Consider the following 27,747-nt stretch of genomic DNA (forward strand, 5'->3'; position numbering starts at 1 on the left):
CACAGGCTTGTGAAATCCCTTGGACTCGGATGAAGAAATCAAATGAGGAGAAATGAGCGTGGTGAAAACCCGTCGTGCCTGTGTGGGTCTTTGGGTTTGTGGCTGTCAATCAAAGAACATTAAAGGAAGTGTGAGTGTCGAGCAGCAGAGCTAAACCTGCAAACGTCTCTGCTTGTCTCTGTGCAGCTGCAAATGACACAGGTGTTTAATTTGCACAGGAGCTTGTGCGATTGCAAAACAATCTTAGCATCCGTCGTTATAATAATATCTAACCAATGAGGGTGAAGATCATTCCCTATGTGTGTGTGTGTGCGTTTGTGCGTGTGTGTGTGTTGGTTTGCACAAGGCACATTCCTGAGCCGGCCTGGGAGAAAGTGAGAAGCTCCGCAGAGGAAAACACGGGGCAGCAAAACAGAATTCCCAGAGCGGCTTGAGAAGGGAAGGACTGGAACGCAAAGGCCCCCTTTGTCACCGGGGCCTTCTCGGTGCCTCAGGGGCCACATGGACGCCTGCCTGCATGCACACCCTCACACCGGCCCTTTCTTCACCTCCCACCACCCCCTCTGCTCTGTGACAGGACCGTCCACGTGAATGAGTCATGGCCGGAGTGGAGTCGTCCCCATTTTCCCTCCTCCCAGCCGTCATTCTACCATTTGGATTGCTGTCGTTCACCTCTTCTCTCTGTCCTCTCTCTCTACCCTTGTTTCCTTTGAGCCATCTCAGACTCAGTGTGAAAACCTGGCAATAGACAGCCCCCCCTATATTATGCAGTCCCCCCCCCCCACACACACACACTGCTCCCTCCGTCCCTCCAGCCTCTTTTCTGGCAGGGTACCGGCTGTCACTTGCGACTATAGGTTTGTCGGACTGCTCTTGACCTGAGGTGGGCCCAGCACTCCGAGGCGTCCTTGTTCTATCCCCATGAAGGAGCGAAACTAATGGAGTCCAGAGAGCCGGAGAGCTACACGTTGCAACAAACTGCAAAGGAAACAGTATTCTCAAAACTGGAAAACAGTCTGGGGGAAGCAAATGTTTAATTCAAGAGTCTAACTGAACCGATATTAAAGGGGAAATTAGTTTTATTAGCCTCAGAGCTACTTGTGGGTATGAACGGTCATTGTTTACTACTCCCCTGCTCCCAAGCTCCTGTTGGAACGGACCGTTTCAAATCCTCTGTGACAAGGTGACGAGGTCATCCAATCGATTAGACAGCAGCTCGGCAGCAGAGAGCAATATGGCTAATGGCAGGAGGTGTCACTGTGTTGCTGACCTAAACAGAGAAGTTGATGAGATGGGAATCATTTTATCAGTTTAACCTGATTCACACTTGTTGCTATTGTAGCCAATCAGACGGGCCGATCATTTCCAAATATCTGTTTGGGACTGACAGATCTTATACAGCTGTAATGCTGAATATTTCAAGGAGAGAATTTTACTTGTGGAAGAATTAACGGAAGTAAAAAATCATGAATGGACACTCTGGATATTTGTCTGGATCATAACTGGTGACAGGTTTCTGTGGCTTTTGAATCTGGTCTCAAACTAACTTTTGTGCTGCGTATCTGAAGAATCCTTCAACGTCAACGACTGATAAATATCATCAAATTAAAAAGCAGTGAAAAGACTTCCTGCCAAGGTCAGATTCTTCAGGTATTCCATCTGTAGCCTCAGGCAGGACTGGGGACGAGGCTGCAAATGGATGGTATTACCCAGTAATTAGATCTCATGTGACTGGTGGAAATAAAAACCAATGACCCTGAAGCTTCAACCCAAAGGGTGTCTCAATGTGGACTGTGGAATCTGCTCACTCAAATCTTAATATTAGTAGAACATTGATCATATTTCAATAGGAGTTAATAGTTGATTGTAAATATTGATGTTGTAAACAGCAACAGAGGCAAAACTTGTTATGTTTGCCATACTATAAATGTTTTTTAAATTCTGCAATAAGGGGATACAAACAAGTCAGGGCAAATAGGTTATGATAATACAAAGACAATCATCAAAAACAAATCAAGTAAATATAACATGTGATTGTTATCTGTCAAATCTCAGACATTATTTACTGTAAAACCTACGATGGCCTTCAAGTACAAATCACTAAACAAAAACAAAACGCAACTGCGAATAATAGAGCAACAAGAAAGTGCAACAACAGACCACAAAAAAATAAATAAACTGTTAACTTTAACTCAGCAAGCAAAGTCCATCTACAACAACAGTTCAGTTGTTGTTGCTGTTCATGTTTCAAAGAACATCTTCTGCTCCAAACTTGTTTTGGCTGCCAGCATGAACAACCGCTGCTCCCCAGCCACTTCAAGAAGAAGCTTATCACTTGGGAAATATTCACAATATTTTTAACCAAAGGAATTTCACGTTCAACTGGTGAGATTTCACTCCATCGTCACTGTGCTTTCAGAAGTGTTTCATTCAGTATCTCATCATTAATCCAGAGCAGGATGCGGGCCCATCATGGGATCTTTCATCCCAGCCATCAGTGTATCAGGGGAACATGTGGAAAAACTCCTCAGGCCTTTTTCTCATGACCATGGAAAACCAAAGTGGTACATCATAAAAAAACACATCACTGCCTTGAAATGAAGTTTATTTGATTGTAGGACCTTCACAGAGTGAATTGAGTTTGTGTGGTGGATTGTTTTGCTTGAAGAACATTTTGGGAAGTCAGCTTATTGATTGAAAAAAATTTATTTGATCAGTCATATCTCTAAATGTAAAACTACGTCTAGTTAGCTTAGCATATAGAGTAGAATCGAAGGGAGAGAAAACAAACTTTGCTTGGAAAATATTTTTAAGAAATGAAGAAGATGAAGACAAGACAAGTTTCAAGTGTTTTTATTTTAGACATTTCGTGAAAATTCAAAACATTTTCATTATGGCACCAATAAGATGATGATAAAAGCCTTTGACTTGCTGCTGCTAGCTCTAGATTCAAGTTAATCCTACAGTTGTATCATCCTTATTCATTTAATGGACGTTATGCCCGCCCCCCCCCCAGCTGCAGGCAAACTAAGTTTTGTCGCTGACAGCTGGAGAGTGGTCCGCTGACAGGAGGCAGGCGATAGCTCACACTCAAATACCGACTGTATCACTCCACTTCCTGTCCACGGAACAAAGTTATCACCTGGTGACGTTAAAAGCTGGAGGATGAATCGGGACCGAAGGTGTTCCACCTGCACGGTTATCAAACCTGTGAGGACTCAGATCTTCCCACTGAGCCACAGCTGCTGTCAAGGCCTCTTCTCAGTCTCACCTTTCACATTTTTCTCTCCCATGAAGCGGAGCTCGCCCTCGCCCTCATCCTGTCCTCGCGCTGAAAGGAGATTGCTCTCCTCTGGAGCAGCGGGAGGGAGGTGATGAGCAGCTTACCTCCAGGAGGGATTAGCCTTATTAAAATGAAATAGTCTAGTCCTGAGTGACAGAGCAATGGAGGCGGAGGAGGGACGGGGCAGGGGGGACAGAGGAGAGGGCCGACGTTGTGTGAGGCCCCCCGGCCCCCGAGGATCTGAAGCACCGCTCTTCTGTCTTCTCCCCCTCCCTCCATTCTTCACTTTCACCTCTCACTCTCTCCTCATCTTCTCCCCCCCCCCCCCCCCCCCCCCCAGCTTTCTCCTCTGGTCTTCTCTCTCATCATCACTGCTGATCTGTCAGCGGAGCGTCAAGAGATCTGCCCCAAGGCTCTCAGATGAGCTGCCAAGTACAGGGGCTGGACCGCAGGGGAACAAAAGACCCCCCCCAAAAACACAGCAGAGAGGCTGGGACCTCGGTGAAATGTGTTTAATAGCCCTCACATCGAAGGGCGCTGCATGTATGGAATGTGAGGCCACGGTCAGTGCGTAAGGGTTCCCAGCAATTACCCCGAAGCTTAGCGCTCCCATGTTCGTAAGGAGTGAGTGAGAAGTATGTAGTGGAGACCATGAACCGACCAGTGCCTCTCAGAACACGACCAGTGAAAGATGGGAGAAGATCTAACAACCCTGAGTGAGACTCTGTCATTTGGACCTTGTGCATATAGAATGCAGCATAGAGTTCTGATTGGAGGATGAAAACCACGTCGTCATCACGTGTTGAATCTGTTTAAACGGCAAAATCATCTTAATGATTATTGATTTCATGTATTTCGCTTACATATTCATTTTTCATATATCTCTATTACGTATAGGTTCAATATAAAGCGTTCCCTTAAATGGAGTGTTTCCTATCATGTTGAGTTAGTGTGAATACATCTAAACACTTGAGAGTGATCTCAGGAAATAAAGTGTGTGTTTAATATATGAGTTTAACATTATTTTATTATTTTATTAAAAGTGACCCTTTAAATTGAATTAATGTTAAATAGCTAAATGGAAATTTTACATTTAATTGAAATACAGAAATTCCCCAAATCCTTTTTTTCTTCTTATAGTATTCCTACATAACATTAAAAATAAAAGACTAGTATAAGAATTTAAAATTTTGTGGATAAAACAAAACTCTCTGGATGTTATTTATATATACTTATATTTACTGAAGTATATCTGCTTCAGGTCTGTGTGGATGTTAATGGACCCTTAAGTAATATGAAAGAGTTATGCTCAGTTGAGAAATGAACCACCGCTGCCGAGGTTAAGTTCAAACACCGTTCAACCAAACTGTCATACATCAGTTAGTCTTCGAGTGATACCAACAACAGGTCGCTTTTAATTAAATGATTAAAAAGTCTGAACACGAGGGCGGCGTGTTTGTGTTGGTAGCCGGTCGCTCCTGATACTGAGAGAAAGGTCGGCACAGATTGAGAGCAGAAGGGGAGAAAAGGTCTGGTTTCACACGCAGGTGGCTGTTGAGGATGTTTACCTAAAGAGGCCCATATCTCTTCTCTCTCCCAAATTAGAAATGAACAAAAGTTCAGCTCAGTTCACTCAGCCAGACGACCTGATATCAAGTGGCGACCCTGACTGTCCAAACAGGCTTTGACGTTACTATGTCTACCTCGATCTGCATATGGGATTTCATGTTTTGCTTTCATTGGGAGCGAGGGAGCTGCTCTGCAAGTCAAACGTGAACGGAGGATTTTAGCAGCAATGGACGTTCAGAGGCTGAAACTGAGTCTAAAAATGAAAACCTTATTCCAGACGTTTACAGACGGATTCAGTCAGAAATAAATATCACAGGTTGAGTGGATCGTTTTCAATTAAGACTTTGTGATGGACGGACAGGAATGTTTGTCTCCGGGGGTTAAAATTATACACATTTTCTAACCGTCTGAAATATGTGGCCGTCTGTACGTTTGAAATTCCATCTAAATGTTTATGGGAGGTTTTGACGTTTGAGTGGGTGTTTAACAGGGCGCACGGTGCGTTCAGGTACATTCTGTTCCCTCAAGCTTCCTCATGCCATGTGAAAACAGCCATAACTACATGATATGAATCAACAGTAGTGACATCAAACAAGGCTGAAAACCATTTTGTGCTGACAGGCCGGTGGCTGCCCCGACTTCTCATACTAACTGCCAGAGATGTGTATCACCTCAGCTGGAGCCGCAGTGTCCGCTTGACATTTAACAGCTATTTTTTTTTTTGAGTCCACCTGTGGTACACGCTGTTCTAAGTTTAGGTTTAATGGCTCATATCTTGCGAGTGTTAATGGTAATGTTGGTTTTCCGGAGCCACAGTAAAAAATGCAGCCTTCCAGCGATGGGCTTTACTAGACGGCTAAATGCAGCTGCATCCTGGGAATGTCCCTGAAGCTGAAAGTCGTTCTGGGAGATTCCCACAAGCCGGCAAGGGCAATTCCCCAACTTGTTTATCTCTGTGCGGCGGAGGTTGAGTTATAATGCTCCCACAGCAAAGAGATGAATCCACAGAAACACAAAATACTACACCCCTGGAGTGGAGGTTATCTTTTCCCACTGGAACCCGATAAAACAAAGAGTGTGTTTAGGAAACTGCGACAAAAGTGCTGAGTCATTTCAACGGCAGTGATGTGACCGCTGAGCCACATGCACATAATTACAGTAGATAATGCATACAAATATAATATAATCTCACCAGGCTTCAACTTTAAAGTTGGATTTCCAGGAAATATTCGTAAAGTTTCAATTTGATCCTTTAAAAAAGTTATAAAATAAGTGTTATAAAAGACAAAGACCACAGGCAGATGTAAAATAATATACTTTATTATGACCATACATTTCTCAGGATCAACACAAAGCGATGTTTCTGTTTTGTTAAGCGATGCTTTCCACGTGGTATTTCCAGAGGACAAAGAGGACAAGACCGGTCGAAGTAACATTAAAACGAATGCAGGTGTTTGATGAAGTCGTTGAACTCCTTGATAATGAAACTGGTTGTTGCTCTTACATGTGACAGATTGTGGCTCCATGCAGGATGTAGGACTGTGCCGCCTAAAACAGGCTTCATGCTGAGTTTAGACCTCTATTATAAAGGTTTTGATATTTGTTAGAATTTATTAATTTAGTAAGAATTTAAAAAAGTCATAAACGTCTTCAGAATCTTTTACATAAGCAGCTTTTTAGATCTGGAAATCAAATTATCGTATAAAGTGAGGCCCTGGTTGTTTTGTGCTGTGTGAGTGGACAGATGGTTTGAAGGGATCCCTGCTGAAACTCACTTTCACCACACAGCAGCCACATGTTGACCGCAGAGCTGCGGGAACAGACACCATGTTGTAAACACAGAAACAAACATCCACCTGAACAACAAATTCACTTACTATCAATCATGTCTCTTATTTTTACACCTAGGGATGATTTGGAATGAATAGGTTTTGAGTAGCGATGAGTTGGGACTGAATAGGAATATTTTACTTAAGTTGAGATTGTCTGTTTCTTTATCATATGTGATGGGGAAACTGAATGTTTTTGACAAAACCAACAATCAAAGTTGTGCGTTTTCACAATTTTCAGACATTTCACAGACTAAATTCTATCAAGAAAAGAATCGGAGAGTTAACCGAGTCTATGTCTGTCTTTAATCCTCTGGAGAGAAAGCTGGACCGAGGAAATGTTCAATCTGAGAAACAGGGAGACGAACAAACGAGCATACATTACAAAATAGTCTTTTTACACATAAATATCAAATACAAAGGCAGATGAGAGGGAGCCTTGTTTATGTCAGTAAAGCTTTTGACCATGCAACTTTCAGTACCTTTAATAAAACAACAACATGAACACAGCTTAGTCCACCAGAGACACAATGTCAAATATACATGTATACACAATATAACAAAAATAACAATGTCACTTTTTCTGCAAGGGCACGATTTTATCATATATTTTACAGCTAAAGTTGTACCATAAGTCCAGCACATTGAGATGTGTACAGGTAGCTCGAAGGGAGGAAAGCGACTATCGCTACAACACTACGAGGTCATCGGAAGTATTTAAATATGCAATCGAAACAGAAGCTGTAAAAATAATATACTCCGAAGACATTTATATAATTATATACATATACATATAGGTTAAATACTGATCATTCTGAATCCCTGGATTGCTGAGAACAAACCTTAGTCGATTTAGGCAGCTAGCTTAAAGTCGTACCAACTGAGCCCCGTCGCTAACGGCTTCTACCGCCGCGCGGAAAAATTGTGCTTCACATTTGAGCTGTTTCTGTTTCACGGATTCGCCAAAAGCTAGAATAAGCAAAAAGCTTTTTAGAGGAATAGTTTCCTATGCCTTCTGTGAGAAGACGTTTCATGAATTTCTTAAATAAGATCAATACAACTCTCGTGGAGCTGGCAAGCTAGCTTCAAATGACCTACACAACGTTAAGCGCTAGTTGTAAAATTACCCAGTCTTAAGTGTTGATGTCGCAATGTTTTCTGGGCTATTTCAAATAATAAAGAGGAAATATTATATTTCTTTTAGTTGTATTTATTCGGCTTGAGCGTATTTTCTGATGAATGTGACAGTGTTAGCTGCAAGCTAATCTCGTACCCAACTCTGAAAAGTGTTTATCTAAATGTCGGAGTGTTGAAACATTGAAAACTTGCACAAAGTAAAAAACGTTTCAACCCATTTTCCTCCATATTCTTGTTTAGGAGGAGGTTTCAGTCACAGCTGTTTCTCTCCATTCAGTCCACAGCCAGAATATATTTTACTGCATGATCTATAATGACGATCTACGTTACTGCCTAACTCATAAGTGCATTATTGTTGTACAACATTTAGTGTTTCATACCTCAATAGAAAAGCTCTCTGCTGCCTTAAAAAATAAGAAATTCACCCTGAAATAGAACGGACACAAGCTCCTCCTGCGATACTCTGACTTTACACATGAAGTTATGTTTACTCATTAAAAGACATATTTTTATTCCTGGAGTGTCTCATTGAATAAATGGTCAAATTAAAAGATATAAACTGGATGAAACTAGAAGCTTGAAACTTCCAGGAATCCTGTTGTTTTTCCTTTCAGCAGAGAGATGAATTCTCCGGTCAATAACAGTGAGGTTCAATAAAAATATGAGAAGATATTCCTTCTCTCTGCTTCCAGAAATAACACAAGGGCCTTGCACAGATTCTGAATTGATTAAATTACTTCATTACAGATTTTGTTGGAATTCTTAATGGAAAGGCCAAATGTCTCCCAGAGATTTCCAGCGAGTGAATTCATATTGAAGTGTCCGATGTCCAAATGCTGCTTCAGACTCTGCCAAGAATCTTGGAAACTGGGAGCACTGGGATGAGTTAGTGTTCATCATTGAATGAGCAGAGCCCCATTGTATCTAGACTGTATTTCTACCTGCATGTTCAAAGTAAAAGCTCTTCACGTCCTGTATCAGAGGAGGGGATGCGTTTTATTCCAGGGTGGACTTTCAATTCCACGTAACACCTTCGCACAATTAAGGCACCTTTTAAACCCCTGAGGGGTCAATGGGTTCTTCTAATAAGAAGAGAAGCAACAATAACAACATGGAACACACAACGGGACTGACACAATGCGATGACAACCCAAAGTGAGACAGTCGACAAAATCAGAGGAAAACAAACATGAGGAATGTCTATGGGTACAAATGCCAGAAGAGCCCTGTCCTGTTTCCTCTCATCTCATCCTTTAGGGTTTTTACAGCAGCACTGCAGTGTGGAGTTATCCTGAAGCACCTTGATGGTAAAGAAGGTCTTCCTCGAACTCGTCAGGCAGAGTGTGTGTGTGTGTGTGAGTCAATATCCGACGTTGAGCTTGTTCTTGTTGAGCTCCCTCTCCAGGTTTCCGATCAGCGTGTCGATGCTCTCCTGCAGGTCCTTCAGGTTGACCCTGTTGCTCAGCACAGGGCTGATGTCCTGGATCTTCATGTAGGCCTGGTACGTGTGCTCTCTGGGCAGCCGAGGGGGCAGGATGTGGTCGCACACCCTCACCTCCTCTTCCTCCTCCTCGTCTTCTAGCGGCTGTCCGTTGCCTGAACTATCGCTCTCTACGTGCTTCTCCTCCTCCACCACCTCCGCCTCCTCCTCCCCCTCCTCGTTCACCTCTTCAACCACTTTCACCACATCCTCTGAAGGAGGTGGCTCCTGCTCAGCTGGATCGCTTGCAGGGCGTGCGACCTTCTGTTCTTTATCTTCCTCTTCATCCTCAGGCTTCTCCTGCTCCTCCTCCTGCTCCTCCTCAGCTGCCTCTGTATCCTCGGAGGGCACATCATCATAGTCTGCCTCCTCTTTGCTGGGAGGCAGCAGCATTTCAGAGGGGAAGTAGCTCTCGCCGCAGCGGCTCCAGTCACCGGCATAGCGGTTGCTCGGGCTGTCCAGACGCCCCGGTCTGGGCCGAAGAACACCCGCCATCTCCGCCTCAGAGAGGTTCAGGACCTGGGGGCGCTCTTTCCTCCGCCGCAGAGGAGGAGCAGAGAGTCGGTCTGATGACGCCAGGGGCTGAAAGGAGGACTCGCCATGTGGGTCAACAACTGCAGGAGCAAAGACGAACAGGGACAAGAGACAGACGGAGTTAATCAGATGTACAGTAAAAATAAATCCTTAAAGAAACATTTCAAAAGTTTGGGAAAGATTCAAATATTCTCCAAAATGATGAAATATTCATTCATCATTTTACCCAAATTACAAAAGAGAAAGAAAAAAACACCTTCTTAACAAAGTGGTTTCCGGCCATGCAGATACTTCACGTTTTATTTGCAAAAACTTTGGGATGTTTGTCTCTTCTATATCTACCACTGCAATTTTTGTAGGGACTATTTTTCTCCATCGTAAGTAGTTATATAACTGATCTCGTTGAGGACTGTCGCCTGCATTGAAAGGACTGTGGAGCAGCTTGTTCGTTATACTTTAGTCCAGTTTTCACCTATAAAATACAATCAGCTCCACAAGGTTGTTCATGAAACTGTGTCTATTCTGAAGAAAGAATCTCAGGGGCATCTTGACCCCCTTTGCCTTTGGCTGCTGGTTATTTTCTAAAATAATATTTACTCAAAATGTTATGGCTATTATCTATAATTTCTTTATTCGTGTAATATCACAGCATTTTTCTTGAAATCTCTTTCAAGAAAAATCAAAGGTACGACTTAGAGTTTACATGTAAGAACATTTCAAACATTTCTCTTTCACTGCTGTAAGCCCAGGAAGTTCTGGGAACCCTCATTATATGACACCTGTTCTGATATATAATCCAGATGTGAACATGCCGTGCTCAAAGTCAAACACATGCTGAAGTCACTCCAACACACCACTGCCAGCCGCCTACTGTTTGTTATCAACCGCTGGACTCAACCAAAGCTTTAAAAAATGAGCTGAACCGTGTGGACCGATTATGAAGAGATGATCGGGCCGTGCCAAAAACACACTGAACACTTCAACACAACCAGTCCGGTTACCTGTCTCTCTTTATCTCAGTGAACCTACACTGGTTGACACAGCTAGTTCTTCCTTAGTGGATTAGAAAGAAAAAAAAAAAAAAAAAAGTAAGAATAAAATCAGGGATACAACATCAAACAAAGCAGAAAATAATTTAGTCTCTGTAAATTACAACAGAGGAACTCAACCATTTCCCCAGACGCATGTTTGACTAACAGCTTTTTTCCAGCATCACATTCTTTAAATAAATGATGAATTATGATCCACGTCGACTCCGGTTCATTCGTCAGCAGCGTGTTTACGAGCGGCGGTTGCATGCTTTGCAAGTCCCGAGGCTCAAGACTCAATTATCACCTAAAACAAACAGGAATTATCCTCCTTTAAGAGACAGCGTGTTATTTCACTTCAGACGTGAATCACTGACACGATTGAATTATCAGCTGTCAGCAGAGAAGACAGACAGAAGACGGGAAGCAGTTAGAAACAGATAAACATGTACATTCTGTGCTGATCTTCACCTCCACCTGTTCGTCAACAGCTTTTTCATACTTTGAATTGATTAAATACACGGATCTTTATGAAAAGGATGAGGGGTATTTAGAGAACTGATATCTGAGTGTGTGAGAGTTGCTGCAGATCCACATAAAAGGATCAGGAGCTAGTGAATTTAGATATATTTTCATCTGTCAGTCTGTCTGTGAAACCATCTGCTCACACATACACTTGCTACACTGAATAATTCACACTCAACTCTAAACACAAACTCACGCGCTCTCACACTTTCTGTACAGAGCGTCAGTCTTTAAGTCTTCAGAGGTCCCTGCTCAAAGACATGCAAACTGGGGACCTGAGCAACAATGCATTGGAGAGGGTGTGTGTGTGTTCTTGTACAGATATCTTTGTGAGGACCACCTATAATCTACAAAGTGAGGACATTTTTGGTGGCCTTGACTTTCTGACCCACTTTTAATTTAGGCCTTTAGTTTTGATGGTTAAGGGGAAGGGGCTATGAAATGCATTATGCCAATGAGTGTCCTCACTACGATAGATGCACAAACATGTGTGTGTGCCTGTGCGTGTGAGAGGCGTGAAGAGGCGGCTGAAAATATCCCATTATGGTTGTGAAATGTTAGGGTAAAGCTTCAGGGGCTAAGGTTAAGCCTGGAATGTCTTTTAATTACAGTCCGGGCGTCCTACGCTCCGAGCCGGGGAAGCGGACAGACTGGAGACGTCACTGACGGTGCAACCAGAGTCCTGAACCTGGGCAGGAGGCTCTGTGAAGGTTATTACAGGTCATTGGAGGCAGGATGGCTGCGTGACATCAGCAGACGGGAGCTTAGAGTCAAGAAAAGGAAATAAAACTACAGGGTGGACGGTGCTCAACCTCAGAGGGGAATCACAGAATCGTATCAACGTGGACATCGGAGGACGCGATTCCATTTCTGAGACGAGACCAGACGCAGAGTCAGGTCGTACCATCGCTCAGCAGATCTGCTTAAAGCTGCAGGTTACAGTGAAGAGCTCTGAGGATTTAAATTATTCACAGATAAAGTCTGTCCGACATGATGTCAGGACGACTTGGGAAATACAGCTTGCATGGGCATTTTGAAAAAACGTCTCGAGACGAACTGAAGATAACGAGACAAACCTTGGATTAAGGTGCACAGTGAAAACATCAGTGTTGTTTCAAGTTATTTCAGGGTTATTAGTGTAAACTGAGATTTAAATTGATGACTTTGCATCTCTAGACAATAAAGTTGTGATACTATGAGGAGAAGGTTTTAAGCTTAAAGTTGTAATATCAGGAAAAAGTTGCAATTTCCCAAGAATTGAGTCACAACATTAACTTGTGTTAAAATTTTAGAGGGAAGAATATCACGAGATCTGTCTGAATATTTATAATTACAATTTTATTCTCAGTTTTTTTTTTAAATGTTAATAGTTGTTCGATCCATTTTATAGTATTTTGATCAATATTCTGCAGCAGCTGAGATGTTAACTGCACTAAAGCAGCGAATCACACACTGATCAGAGACAGCGTGAGAATTAAATACACAAAAGATTGAACCTGTAAGTTAAGAACATTTGAAACTAGTCGCTGTGACCAGTGCAAATTTCTACACCCTCTTTCATAACTCTCCGCTCCCTGGTGAATAATCTTCGGATTCCTTCACATCTCACGCTGAGCAGACAGCTGCAGCCGACCCTGAGCGGCTGTGCAGGCAGACAGATGACCTGTGTGGGTGACCGTCCTCAGCTGGTGATTTATCTTCAGACTGGAGGAGGGGCCACGCCTCGAGAGTTTGGTTTACGTTAGGGCTCAGTGGCTGCAATTGGCCCGGTCTGGCATCATGAAGCACTCTGTGGAGAGTTTTTCATCTCTGGTGAGCCGACAGATGTTGGTGAATGTCTATCAGCTGCACTTGTGCCAGGGGTGGATAACCTCAACGATCAAAGCAGCCCGGCCCTTTAACCAAGCTTTGTGGAGCTGAACCACAGAGCTGGGGCTGATCTGCACGAGAACCTTGGGCTAAAGACTTTCATGTATCGTGCAGATACATAATCTGAGTGTAAACTAGAGCCGTGATACCTGGTAGAAGCATAGAGTGTTTAGGGAGAACCGGGGATGTAGTTTGGAGCCAGAGTTTGAGCAATAAAGATTGTGGTGTTACGCACAAGGTAACTTACCAGAACAAAAATGAATTTATACATACATCTTAGAGATAAAAACAATGTATGTAAAGTGTACAAGTTATGTCCATGTCCCATCCCCCTACATGGAGGAGGCAGGGTTTATGACCTATACTGTAGCCGACCACCAGGGCTTCACTTTTGGAGTGATCGTCCACTTCTATAAAGTCAATGGGTAGAAGTTGAAAGTGGAGTCACCTGGCCACAGCTGCAGGAGGTAGTGCAGGACCTCGATGTGCTTCTTGAAGTGCAGAGCGCTCGCCAGCTCCTCGGAGTCGATGAACACTCGGTTGGTGTGGCACGACGCCTCCTGTCGCTGGCTGAGCAGCACCGGGCCGAAACACACCGCCAGGTTCTGACACGTCATCTTGTTCACGTCCTGGTGCGACGCCACCAGCTTCAGGTGGTTGAGAAGCTTCCGCAGGGTCACCTGATGCAAACGCACACAGACAAACAAGAAGCGTTAACAACTGAAGGGCTGCAATGTAAAATCTACTTCTACGTGTTATTTGTAGGAGAAATCTTGATTATTTAAAGGGGGGGGCCTTAAAGAGACAGGAGCTAAAACCAAGTGTTTCCGACAGAGGCTGAAAAGAGGAGCTGCAGCAATGGACAGTTTGAGGAAAGTCATGTTTTTCTGAACATTAAAGCATAGAAACCATTTGAACACAAAGAGTAAGAACACAAATTAAAATGATGAACCTGAATAAGAGCGTAATATTTCTCCTTTAAAATATGTGTTTATGGAAAAGAAGTATTTGGGACATCCTGGTGACCAAAGGGTTAAGATGCAGTCATGTATCATCCAAGTCACCTTTATGCCATTTATCATTATTTTAACAATACTTATTTGAAGGGTGAAAAGCTGAGTAGAAACACATCAGTACAGTCATGCGTTCACTGAGCCACCACTAATATCACCCAGTGTCAGAAGCCCACGTAATGGAGATTTAACAGCAGTAATCTGAACATCATAACCATCATTATCGATGCCACAATTATCCCTTTCACCACCGCTTATGTGACACTGTTCACTACAGCTGCATTAACCCTAGCCCTAACCCTGGGGGGGGGGCGGTGAACTGTTTATGTTGCTCACCCTCTCCACCTCCGGCAGGTTCTCCAGCAGGCTGACGGTGTGCTCCGAGTCGGCCTGGTCGTTCTCGCAGCCGCCCGGCCCGATGCGCAGCGGCCTCGTGGCCATGGCCTCTAACACGGCCTCGTACAGCAGCTTGGTGATCAGAGGGTAGGGGAGCTCTCGCAGGTAGTCCTTCAGAACGCCTGAGGAGACGGAGACAACAGAGAACATACTGTTATTTATAATCCAAACATGTCATTAATTGTTTACCGCACTTAGATCAACGTGTTACTTCGGCCAGTAGGGGTCTCTCAATCAAAACTTACAGCAGAGATGAAACAAAGTCGAGGCTAAAGCGGATATGACGCGATTAAAAAGCAAAAAAATTAAACTTCCAGTTATATCAGAGTTTGTTGGAAACATTTTGGATCATGTTCTTTTAACCATTTTATTTTAAATGTGCTAACAGCTGTAAATCCTGACAAATCGTCAATAATTCATCTTTATTATTAAGTCACTGAAGAATAAAACCGTATTTCTCTCCTCTTGTTTGAACAATCGAACCCGGTGAACCCTCCTGGCCGCAAATTGAGGCGCCATTATTTCCGTGGTCGGTCCTGTGGCGTCGGCTGTGAGGCCTGATTGGAGTCGGGCGTGATTCCCGCAGCCAGAGGTGTTCGGGTGTCTGCGACGGCACATTCACACCTGAGACCTGTCACACCCACGGTTCAGACAAAAGCTACAGGAAAACATGAAACCCACGCTGTCTGTCTCCACTAAGCCCCTCAAATATCGCTGGCATGTCTTTTCATCAAAGGCAAAGAGGAGAAAAAAGAGAATAAATAGGGGAATAAAAAAGGCTCTTGGCAGAGTGACAGCTCTTTGTGGTGGAGTGTCTGCTCTTGTTTCCCTCCAAGTGAAGATGGATCAGTTTTCAGACGGGGCCGGGGGCTGTGTGTAATCAGCAATATGGGTTTTGCTCCAGACTAATGCACACTGCTTTTTAAAATGAGTCAGAATAAATAATGGTTTTATGTGTGTGAAGGATTTCATTATCAAATCATCCTCCTCCGAAAGACATAACGCATAATAATGATTATCACGAAGACGGCAGGCAAAGTGAAACTGGATTTTTGGGGTTGAAGCCAATTCTCAGTTTAAAATTGAGTTTAAAGAAAAAATACATATTGGCTACTTTTCTTTGTAGAAAATATAGAAATAAGAAGTTTCAGACATGAATTCCTGAAACGGTGAACAACATGATCTGGACTTTCTCTGGATTTTGTCTTTCACTCCCCTGTTCGATTGCAAAAACTGCTGCCAACACTTGCTTAAGCAGTATTTTGGAAGCAAGCTGACCAGGCACCAGTCAGATCAGATGACTGAGGAATAATCTCTGCTACAACTGCTGCTGCTGTTATCTCATCGGCTCTCATAGGTTCAAACATGCACCTGAACATTTCCTGCTGGTGTTGTTGGCAGCTCTGCAGCCGTGACGACTGCTGATTCAATCACAGCTTCCCTGCATCGGCAGCTTGTGTTAACATGCTTATCATAAGATGAGTAAGGCTGTTTTTGTCCACATGACACAGGTCTGCTTGTGGATGACGCTCCTCACAGGTCAAACGTGGTGTCACATTCCCTCCAGATTGTGTCACAGGTTCGGATTAGGATGCTGTGAATAAACAGAGGCTCTGACTTCATCACCTCCACGTCGCTGGAAACCTGAGGTGTGTTTCTTCTGTGGCGTCTATTTACAGAAAACTACACTGAGATTCAGAGTAAAGCCGCTGGTATCCACTTAGGCCCGGTGAGGAGAAGAGAAGGCACAATTTAGCTAATTTACTAATCCCGGTAAATCCCACCTCTGCTGAGAGTGGGAGTGAAGCACAGGCCTGTTCAACAACAATCTGTGGAGAATAAAATGACAAATGTTTGCTGATATTTCAGTGAATTCAGGCAACAACACAATTCAATCTCTTGTTTTCTTTTCCAGTAGCTACACGAGCACACATGTCTTTAAATGTGGGATTAACAGAGAGGAAGAAGGATCTAAATTCAGTCCAGTGTGACAGAGTCTCAGATTATCACAAGCTTCACTATCGACGCACATTCACTCAGCCTCATAGGGAGAGAAACACAAAGTCTGACATTAACACATCAAACCCTCACACAATCAGAAAGGGTTTATAATTATTAAAGTGGCAGGTGAAATCTCAATCACTTCTTCCTTTCAGGAGCCGGAAGGTCACAACCACCAGTTCATTTTGACCAGTGTGTGTTTTCACAATCAGTGTGACTGGGTTTATCTAACATGAAACTGCTCATGCACTCAGTCACTGGTGATTCACAAAGTGTTCAGTAGAATTTCTCGGGAAATATCTTCACAGATTGATATGAAATGTGGCGCAGATATTCACAATCTTCTATATTTCGTTTGTTAGCACAGCTGCAGTGTGAACTCTAAGTTTCCTCAATACTTTCATAATATAAACAAACACACATCTTTACTGATTTTGTTCACTTAACTGTTTGGAAGTGGAATTTGACCCTTGGTGATAAGTCAATGCTGTGAATCTGTCTATAATGAACTAATTTAAAACATAATGTACAGCTACCATTTTAAAACACACACACATTCCTAAGGCAGTCAGTGTTGGGGCTGGAGAAAAACAACAACTTTGACACTGCTGTGTTATGTCAGGGCCCCCCCCCCTCAGGCAGACCGACATAATGACAGCTCTGTGTCAGCAGAGTCCAACTGTAACACGGCTTCACACAAACACGCTCTTAAAACCTGGGAAAATGTCCCCTGAGACTACACGTGTGCCCTGAAACTACACGTGTCCCCTGAAACTACACGTGTCCCCTGAGACTACACGTGTGCCCTGAAACTACACGTGTCCCCTGAGACTACACGTGTCCCCTGCAACTACACGTGTCCCCTGAGACTACACGTGTCCCCTGAGACTACACGTGTGCCCTGAAACTACACGTGTCCCCTGAGACTACACGTGTCCCCTGAAACTTACACGTGTCCCCTGAAACTACACATATCCCTTGATAATACACGTGTCCCCTGAAACTACACGTGTCCCCTGAGACTACACGTATCCCTTGATAATACACGTGTCCCCTGAAACTACATGTGTCCCCTGAAACTACACATATCCCCTTATACTACCCATGTCCCCTGAAACTACACATATCCCCTTAAACTACACATATCCCCTTAAACTACACATATCCCCTTAAACTACACATATCCCCTTAAACTACACATATCCCCTTAAACTACACATATCCCCTTATACTACCCATATCCCCTTATACTACCCATATCCCCTTATACTACCCATATCCCCTTATACTACCCATATCCCCTTATACTACCCGTGTCCCCTGAGACTACACGTGTCCCCTGAAACTACACGTGTCCCCTGAAACTACAGGTGTCCCCTGAAACTACCCATGTCCCCTGAGACTACACGTGTCCCCTGAAACTACACGTGTCCCCTGAAACTACACGTGTCCCCTGAAACTACCCATGTCCCCTGAGACTACACGTGTCCCCTGAAACTACACGTGTCCCCTGAAACTACATGTGTCCCCTGAAACTACACATCTCACCTGATAATACACATCTCACCTGATAATACACATCTCACCTGATAATACACATCTCACCTGATAATACACATCTCACCTGAAACTACACACGTCCCCTGAGCCTCTGTGGAAGCATGTTTCCACTCGGTCTTTAGCTCTGATTCACAGTCGCAGAATGCTTCCGTTATCTCTTATCTCCATCAGGTTTGAAATCGGGTTCCAGCGAATTGTGATCACGATACATTCATTCTCCCTAAAGCTTTCCTGGAGCTGATTTCCACAACAGATTAGACAGGAATGCTTTGTGAACGTCCTCCTGCGTCCCAGTGTCAATCTTTACTCAGATAAAAAAATAATCTGCTTGTTACATCGCAGGAGAAACAGACGTGTGTTTTCATCCTTATCTCTGCAAAGCATTATGCCAAACGAGTGTGTCAACAGAACGCAGAGAGATACCACTCCACTTTGTGTAGAAACAGGAAGCCGGTGCGTGGCGGACCCCGGTGACCTCCCCCTGCGCCGGCGTCTAGACACAACAACAACTCGACTGTTCCACGTTAGCGTCGCCTCATTTAACAAACCCCTCAACTTCCTCCCTTCCTCCTCTCACAAGCCATTCTAGAAAACATTACGCACATTTTCACACCCACACTTTGGATATATTTTCTAAAATACACAAGTGAGCCCAACTCTGTGTACGTGCATGTGCACATGTGCTCAACTGTTGGTGTGAAGTCAGGATAATGCAGCCATTCAGGTAAATCATTTGCCTGCTATGAGTCAGTGTTAGTGTTTACTTTTATGTCTTGGCCCCACACACACACACTCAGACGCACTCTAAGTGAAACATGAACACACACTCGCACACACACAGAGACAAGGTCATGGACTCAGCGGTGAACAGGTGTGATTCTCCTGCAGGTGATTCACTCTTTCACAGCCAAGAGTGTTTGTCCTCTCACATTTAATCAGTTTTACACAAACACAGATATGATCCATACTCATTTTGTCTTCTGTCCATTGGCAGGAGTCTCTGTTGTTATCTGTGTTGTTATTTGTTGTGGTTGTATCACCGAATCAATGTCTGGTGGATTTGTACTGTTCAGCCCTGTCATCGCTCTCTCAAGATGCTTTCACATCTTCCTTGTTGAGTCCAAACCTCTAGACTTTCCAGTTTAGTCTGGACCAAAACAACAAGCTGCCAATGGACTAGGACTGTGACCTACAGACCGTAGATGAGGAAGAAGAAGTTTTTTAGGAAATGTTTTCATCCTTTGCTTCTGACAATATAATGTTTGAACAATGAGGACGTTCATTATGGAAACAACAAACAAACTAGTGTCAAGTATTGTGACACAGGTTTGAGATGCTGACATAATAATATTGCAGTTACAAGAAAATTAACCAACAACTCCTACAAACAGGCGCATTTACAAACCAATCAATGTCAAGTCAAAACGTCCACGTAGGTGATAGACCTACATGTGTCATACATTACTGTAGAAAACACTACCTCCACAGACTTGTATAGACTGAACAATATAGAACTGATTACCCCAGAAGCGTCATCATGTTCAGTTAAAGCTCCAGACGACAGCAGCTTGAAGTATTTTGATGTAAATTGACTTTTCTTTTTAATTCAATTCAGACTATTCCAATGTTTCCAATGCGCCACCAGAGACTACAAGCCACACAATGCACCGGGGCACGGCTCTACCTTTGACCTCTTGTTCAAACAAAGCGGAAGGTCACTCCTCCTGTCAGGGCCGCAGTCAACGCCTCGCCCGGAGAACAAACAGGGGCTTGTTCTCCGTCCGCCCCCCCCTCCCTGCCGCCTCGCACGCCCCCACAGCACTAGGGGGGGCCAGAGGAGATGTGTGTGGTGCTGCCTTGTCCGGTGGCACGGTGAGGAGGCCTCGCACTGAGGCTCAGAAACTTTGCGTAGCCCTCCAGCAAGCCTCAGTTCTAACAGTGGAGCTCTGATGCCACAGGGGGATTCATCAGAACCACGCTCGTCTCCGGGGTTTGATCCCCGACCTGCAGTTTAAGACATTTTCAGACACCCACGCCGGCTCGAAGCTCTTTGTGAAGCGGTCGCCTGCTTCCCCGGGCCGGGCCCAGGGTTCAGCTAATCCCCCATGCGTGAGGCAAATACCATCTGTGTTTGTTCGGCAACAAAGGGGGCACTTGTTAATGACTTTCCTCGTCTTCACTGGAGTACTGCCTAGGGTGGAGGGGAGGGGGGGGGGGTGAAGTATAGGGAAGTAGGCAGTGGAAAAGGCGAGTCAGGCAAAATAAAAACCACACACTAGGATCAATAACTGTTTCCCATCAGCGAGTCTCTTTAGAAACTTTGTTTTTCCACACACAGGTTCGAGCTGAGAGATTAATCATTACTCAAACTGTCCTCGAAAACCAATCAGTGTGACATTGTTGTGTCCGACCAGGAAGTGTGTGACTTCTGCAAGAAACTGGGATTTACTCCCGTTGGTGAGTCAGAGGTCTGCTAGTGACACGGCTGAAAAACATGTGGAGAATAGAACAGGAAGAAACACATCATCTGACATTCAGAGTTTCTTTCCATCGATTTAAACTACATGTGACAACACAAAATTATTATTACAGAGACGCATCTTTAAATGATACAACTGGGAAGAAATTACACCTCAGATAACAATCAGGTCACTGATATATCGATATCAATGCAGATACGATAGGAAAACTTGTTTTTACAAATGTATGTAATAAATTATACGTAAAAGAAATATATTTACTTAATTCAAGTTGTCTTTATTTGGTCAAATTTATGTTTTCTGTCATAATAGTTATTAATTAAAGCTTTTACGGTTAAACAGTTAAATATTTATTCTCATAAGAGTTTGATAACATCATCTTATGAATCATCGCCATTTGAAAGACTATATATTTGCAGATCTATCAGTATCTGACAATTTGTATTCCTTACATCTAAAATCCATATAAAAATGAAATAAGTTGATTTAATTTAAATAAAAGTTATAATTTTTAACTCTTGTATTCAATCTATATAATATTAAAGAATATTAACAAATTGGGAGACGGTAAAATAAATGCTCTGTCCAAAAATAACAGAATTCTGAATACGAGCCCCTCTAGAAATAACGAGTTAACGTGTTACATCTTTGTTTGATGCTAAAAGCTACAGAGTGAAGAGTGACGTCACGTTGTGGTTCTATGGATTTTATCTTCATCAGCAAGAGACACAACACATTCGATACATTAAGTAAAAAGAAAAGAGAAACTCTCCACTGTCCTCACGAGTTCAATGATTGTGAGGAATGTGTGAATTCCTCTTGGTTCACATCCTCCACCGTGTTGCAGCTGACCTACAGCAGCACGGCCTGTTTCTGCTGCTTCCTCCTCAAGCACCGTACGTGTTCACAGAAAGACTAACGTACAGATCAGAGGAGGAGGAGGAGGAGGAGGAGGAGGAGGAGGAGGAGGAGGAGGAGGAGGCCGAAGACAAACCGACACAGATAATGTTGTTTGCCTTGATATTGCTCACACCGACGACACATTGCTGCTTCCTTTGAGTGAATTGTGATTTGAAACAATGCCGGGCTGCACACTGAGCATGTTTTGCAAGCTTTGGATTGAACCCTGACCCCCCCCACCCCCCGGATAATCCCTTTCACTACCTCCGCTTTTAAATTAGCCGTGTGACACGCCAGCCCTCGTAGCTCATCTGCTCGCTGCTCGCTCGTTAGCCCCGAGCCCGACTCCACTCCGGAGATTCCTTCATAATCCAACATCCAGCAGTATTTTTTTACACTTCAGTTACACATTCACATTGGAAGGAATTCCTTAAAACCGTAATGGAGATTACGTTTCAAAATACTGACGAGAAAAAGTGGAAATTAGGTCAATGAACAGGCAGGTTTTTACTGAATGTTTGGAGAAATTATGTTTTAAGACTAAACCCATGATTATATCTGCCACTCCTCCTCCTCCTCCTCTTCCTCTCACTCGGGCCCATCTGCAACAGCAACTTCGCTTGGCGGAGCAAATTTTTAGGCAACGAGCAAAAACCAACAGTCCACTCCGGTTGCTGGCCCTTTCTTTCCAGCCCGCTCAACTGTTAACTGTGTTCTTTGCCCTGCCATGCAAATGCGAGTGGATCAAAGCAGGCATGATAGGACGACGCCTATACGGGGCCTCTCCGCAAAACCAACAGCGGGTCCTACAATGCGAAGGGGTTTCCATGGTCTTCCTCGTTTTGTGGGAGAGAGAAAAAAAAATCATGACTAAGTCGTTTTCTACAACTTGCCCCCCCCCACCACCACCACCTACCCCCACCCTTCGAATCTGTTGAAGCCGTTCAACCCAGTGACATGGCGCTTTTAGTAGAATGAAGACTGAGGGATGGAACTCACGGTTTTAATTTAACAGCTACAGAGCGGAGACGGAGATGAATCCCACAGAGATGTGAGAGGCTAAAGGCTTCATCCATACTACAGTGATCAGGTTTGACCACCTCAGCATTTGGGCTGAATGATCAGATCTCAATGTGTCTTGGGTGCGTTCACACTGGGTTTAGACCCGTCCACTAACGAATGGATCACTCAAGACACGTGTTAATACCTGGTATGAACGAGGCCCCAAAACATAGAGGGGACAGAAGGAAGCGTGTCTCAACCACCAAGCTGAAGGAGAAAGAATGACCTGAATGTACAGCTCAGTGTGTGTGTGTGTGTGTGTGTGTGTGTGTGTGTGTGTGTGTGTGTTTGCGTGGGCCCTTCCCTCAGGCATCAGTACTGACGACTGGAATGCTCTTACTACAGATGGCAGACTCACGCACACACTCTCAGACGTACGCATGTGCCGACCTATCAGCAGCCGACTCACCGGTTCAGACACGTTCACTGGAGCAAACACGATATCAATACAAAATAAAGACTCTGCATTAATGTACACGTGCTTCTTTCTCTTCGTTACATCGTACTGTGACTGTCCCCTTTGATTTTAGATCACTCTTTGAACACTTAGTGTGTTTTTAAATCCCCCTAAGTTAAATTCTCTCTTTATCTTTCTATTGTGATTTTTTGTTTTGTTTAAGAGCAAATCTTTTGTTTGAATAAAGTTTTATCATAATAATGAATTACTCAAATCTAAAATGAAATACACCGGGGGCTTTCTGAATGACATGTGATATTGTTGAGGATTTTAAATGGACAATATAGGGACATTATACAATTAAATTATTATCGTATCAAAACTTAACAACTTAAATCTTCTTCCTCTTCTACTTTATAGCAGAATAGATTTAAAAGGTCAAAACTAGAACCAAAGCTATAAGGTAATCGATTGTTGAGAAAATCATCAGTTAATCCTTTAGGTAATTTTTCATGTTTCCCTGGTTTCAGCTTCTGTTGCTTTTCTTCTGTCTTTGGTTTGAAAGTTCATCTTTCGTATTTTTCAAGACATAAAAACAACAACGTGGCCTCTGAGAAACTTGGCCTGAAAACCCTGGTGGAATGTGGGGAAGAGGATATTTTGCAAACCGAGACCAGAACGACACCGGAGCACGACGATCACGTTCATGGCTTCACGTTTCTCTTCTGCCGCAGCTCGGCTTACCTGTGATGACGTTGATGTCGGGATACGTGTTCTCACACAGCTCCATGGCGTAGCTGTCCCTCTCGAACGCCTCCCGGAGCTCCTTCTTCACCGCCGCAGATCCACACAGACGGTAGAGGCCCACCACCTGCGCACACACACAGACACACAAATAGGTCAAATAAACATGGATGTCTCTGGAGTCAAACAGTTGACAGAGGGGCAGACATCTTTACAGCCTCATCGATCACGTTCGACAGAGGAGCGCCGACAACGTGCTGGAGAGGAGCCAAAAGGACTTGAACAGAAAAACACAAAACTGAAGTCGGCTGTGTCTCCACAAAACGACACCTTATATGAACAAATGAGTGGGCAGCATGGACGAGCAGCAGCAGCTCCTTGGCTGATATCTTTTGTCGTCGGCATAATAAAAGGCATAATCGATTTTAGGGAATCAAAACCGTCTCCTTCATGACACAGTCGTCCTCCTCCGCCCCGCAGGTCAAAGGTCGAGGCCTCCTTCGGCGAAGTCCGACAGATTTATGCCCCTGGACAAACTGATGTAGATATTTTCCAAATCAAACTTTTCCCCGTGTTTGAGCCTCTCGTCCACTCACGTCGGTCACGTTTCTAAAAGATGAACAACAACAATGACGGCCGTATATCGACGAGCATGCTCACAATGTTCCTCCCGGCTGTTTGACAGAACGCTGAAGCAGACGTTATGTTGCACAAATTCCAAACCACTGAAACAAGCTCAGGCTGGAGGAAGTAAAACGGTCTTGAATTGACCATGACCCAAAGAGGGAACCCATCACATTTTGAGTTAGTGAGATAGGCTGTTATCCTTTGTGGAAGTATTCACCCCCCCCTCCCCCCGCTTGTGAGGCATTCTCCAGCAGTCTGACTATAACCAATAAAACGCTGTGGCAGTGGAACCCTGTGTCTCACTGAGAGGGGGGGATGTGTTTTATAGCTTGTGACTTCGACCTTTAAATGGAAAAACAACTATTTGGTCATTTCATCTTTCAAGAGATATCGTCTCCGTTCAAAACCTGAAACTTTGTTCTTAGAAAAGCCGACAGTGGCGTAATACTCAGTACGTCTGTGGACATGGTTTCATCACTTGGCTCGTTTGAAAATGTAAACGTGCTCCGGGTCGCACGGCTCTTCGCTCTGAGGCGTTATAAAAGTGTCACGTCCTTATGACTGACTGGATAAACAGCGCGCTGCTCTACAAGCCGGGCAGACAGCTCAGCATTAAAGATGGAAACGCTCGGCCATAAAACATTTATGTTTCTTCAGGCAGGAACTCTGGAAGAGTGACCTGGAGGAACTTCTGAAGCAACTTCCTCAAGACGTTTGAGAGTTGAAACTCGGCACCAGTGGTCTCTTTGTTATGTTGGGATTAGGCCCCGGCTGCAGACATACCATAATTTCTCCTACATGTGTCCGTCTGGTATGTGGCATAGCAGACCAACTGGTGTGGTTGCCCTGGTAACGTGTTAAGTCAGTGGGCTGTGAATGGCGGGTCGACTCCGGATCCACACAAACACACACTCACACACACAGACACACACAGACACACACAGACACACACGCCCTGCTGGTCTTTCCGGGCTCCAGCATAGGAGTAGAGCAAACGTCTCCCAGTCCCACCAGAGCAACCATTTGTGAGCTCTGGTCGTCCAGTGAGCCTCACACGAGAGGCAGAGCGGAGGACCGATTAGGCCGGGATTTGTCTTTGTGTGAGAGTAAACACAAGTCACTGGGCACAATGAACAACAAGTCCATTCAGAAAAAATAAAGAGAGTCTCACTCTATGGGGCGGTGGGATGGCGGGGGGGAGCCCGAGTGCAAGCGGGGGAACAGCTGTGAGCAAAGAGAAGGGCTTGCACTCGTGCACCTCGGCTGCCGGGCAACACAACAAGCAGCACCGGCAGGGACCTGCATGAGGAGTGAGGCCGACACAAAGACCACAAGACCAGGCCCCTCGAGGTGGAGGAGGCTCCTTCAACTGAGGCCCTCAGTTATTTTTACTATATCAAAACAGAACGAGAATGAAAGCCAGAGAGAGTCGACAAAGTCATTTACTTCCCGTAAACATGAGTCACATGTCTAACAGGCACCTGCAGTAAAATCATCATCTGTTCTCACCTTTATAACGAGATAACACAAACGCCTCTTCTGGCACGATGAGAGGATTTAGAAAGTACACAAGCCCACGCACATCTAAACACTAGCTTCTGGAAAGAGGGGCGACAAAAACCAGGAGACGAGAAATGGTGAGCGGACATTTCTTGTCTCCGGGTGCAGGGATTTCCCACGTCTGTTCAAAAACATGACAGGAGAGAAGACGAGGGCAGAGCCATTATCTTTACCATCATCTTATAAGCTGGTTATTGTCAATGAATCCATTTTGATGTCGTCTATAAAATGTCAGAATATGTCAGAAGCATAACTAATCTACTTAATCTATATAAAAATGTATCTTTAACACTCCATTTCGGTCAAAATTCTGGTTCTGTCTAAAATAATGCTGCTGTTTATCTGTTCACATCATGTCACAACCCGTGTTCCTCTTTCCCTCACATGTATGTATGTCACTATGGCTCCTTTTAAAAGATATCTCTCTCTAATGGGCTCCCCTTACAAAACTCCCGTCTCTGCAGTCCTTTCAGAACACCCACAATCCTCTCTGCGTCATAAAAGAGCCAGAGGAAGCCCCGAGGACACGCAATTCTCCGGGACTCTGAAAGAGAGACTCCATCAAAGATCCACATAATCATTTGTTAAGTGCACGGCTACACGTCTGGCTGTTCGTGCTTCGGTGACACAACCCGAGCATTCCTCCGAGATCCGGTGTCAACCCCGTCCTGACCCCTGTCTGCCTGAAACCTTGGGGGAGCACTTACACTTGATCTCTGACTGATACCCTGATACCCTGATAGCCTCTGTGTAATTAAAGAAGGGGCGGGGGTGATTAGACCAAAACACTGCGAGGGACATGAGACAAAAGTGTCAGACTGAATGGAGACAGAAGGAGAGAGAGACAAAACAGAGGCAGACGAGGAGAGACAGAAACAGATGGGACTCCTAATGTGAGCAGAGCAAACTAGAAACAGAGGAAACCTGAGAGAACCCAGTGAGAAGTGAAGGAGAAGCTTCAGAGAAAGCTGCAGCTCGACCATGAGGAGGTCACAGAGGTGAACTTGACCTCAGATTCCCTCAGAGCGACAATACCAACAACTTGACATCTGGGAAGATCCAGCACATGTATGGTCACGATGCATTGAAGCACAAAAACGACAAAACACAACGTGAAGGGGACGATTATGTTCAACTTTTTTGAAAAAAACATAAAGGGAAAGTTGAATATACATTAACGATTCTTTGGCAGGAACCTTAAAGATCCCTTTTCTCAGTTTAGTTCTCAAATTGACCAGATTGCACCTGAGAAAGAGAAGAGATGTAGAGTTGATTTATCGAATTATAACCGAATAGAACATGAATAAACAACAATTATGAGAATCAGTTTATGATTAATTATTGAAAATGCTGATCATTGTCCATCAGTCAGATTTTTATGCTTTATGAATGAAGTTAAATTCAATATCTGTGTGTCTTGATTGGATCAAAGATGCAGTTTGAAGCCGTCATATCGGGCTTTTCTTTTTCATTTCATTACTTTAAACCCAATTCCAACTATGAATCACAAACTAATGATCTACTTTGAGGGTAATAATTTAATAAATCATTAACTTTGAACTTTTTCCACATGAAGAGACTGAGGGCGGGGTCTCGTTTGACAGACAGGCTGCTTTGGAGAGGCCCCCCCACCCCCCAGAGGGATCAGTCGGGAGCGGTGTCCAGACACTTTTACTGCCGCTGTCTCGGATCTAATTAGGAGGAACGCCACTGCCTCTTTCTCCTACGTTCTTCAAAGAGCACATAAAACACA

The 27,747-nt window shown here is 44.1% G+C and overlaps 1 protein-coding gene across 2 annotated transcripts in view; it reads right to left on the minus strand.

Annotated features, from left to right (window-relative positions):
* Window positions 1-6,151: 6,151 nt before the first annotated feature.
* Window positions 6,152-27,747, minus strand: part of syde2 (synapse defective 1, Rho GTPase, homolog 2 (C. elegans)) — a 45,256-nt gene continuing 23,660 nt past the window's right edge. Inside the window, exons 5-8 of one of the 2 annotated variants that reach the window (XM_062395360.1) lie at window positions 23,808-23,934; window positions 14,604-14,785; window positions 13,703-13,934; window positions 6,152-9,912 (exon numbers count right to left, since the gene is read on the minus strand). In XM_062395360.1, the coding sequence (XP_062251344.1) occupies window positions 9,179-9,912; window positions 13,703-13,934; window positions 14,604-14,785; window positions 23,808-23,934 (1,275 nt within the window). In that variant the 3' untranslated portion in view covers window positions 6,152-9,178. Of the gene's footprint in view, window positions 9,913-10,381; window positions 10,886-13,702; window positions 13,935-14,603; window positions 14,786-23,807; window positions 23,935-27,747 lie in introns of those variants that run through there. The other variant, XM_062395361.1, reaches the window with a different exon arrangement.

This window comes from Platichthys flesus, chromosome 9 (genome assembly GCF_949316205.1).
Source record: "Platichthys flesus chromosome 9, fPlaFle2.1, whole genome shotgun sequence".
NCBI classification, from domain to species: Eukaryota; Metazoa; Chordata; class Actinopteri; order Pleuronectiformes; family Pleuronectidae; genus Platichthys; species Platichthys flesus.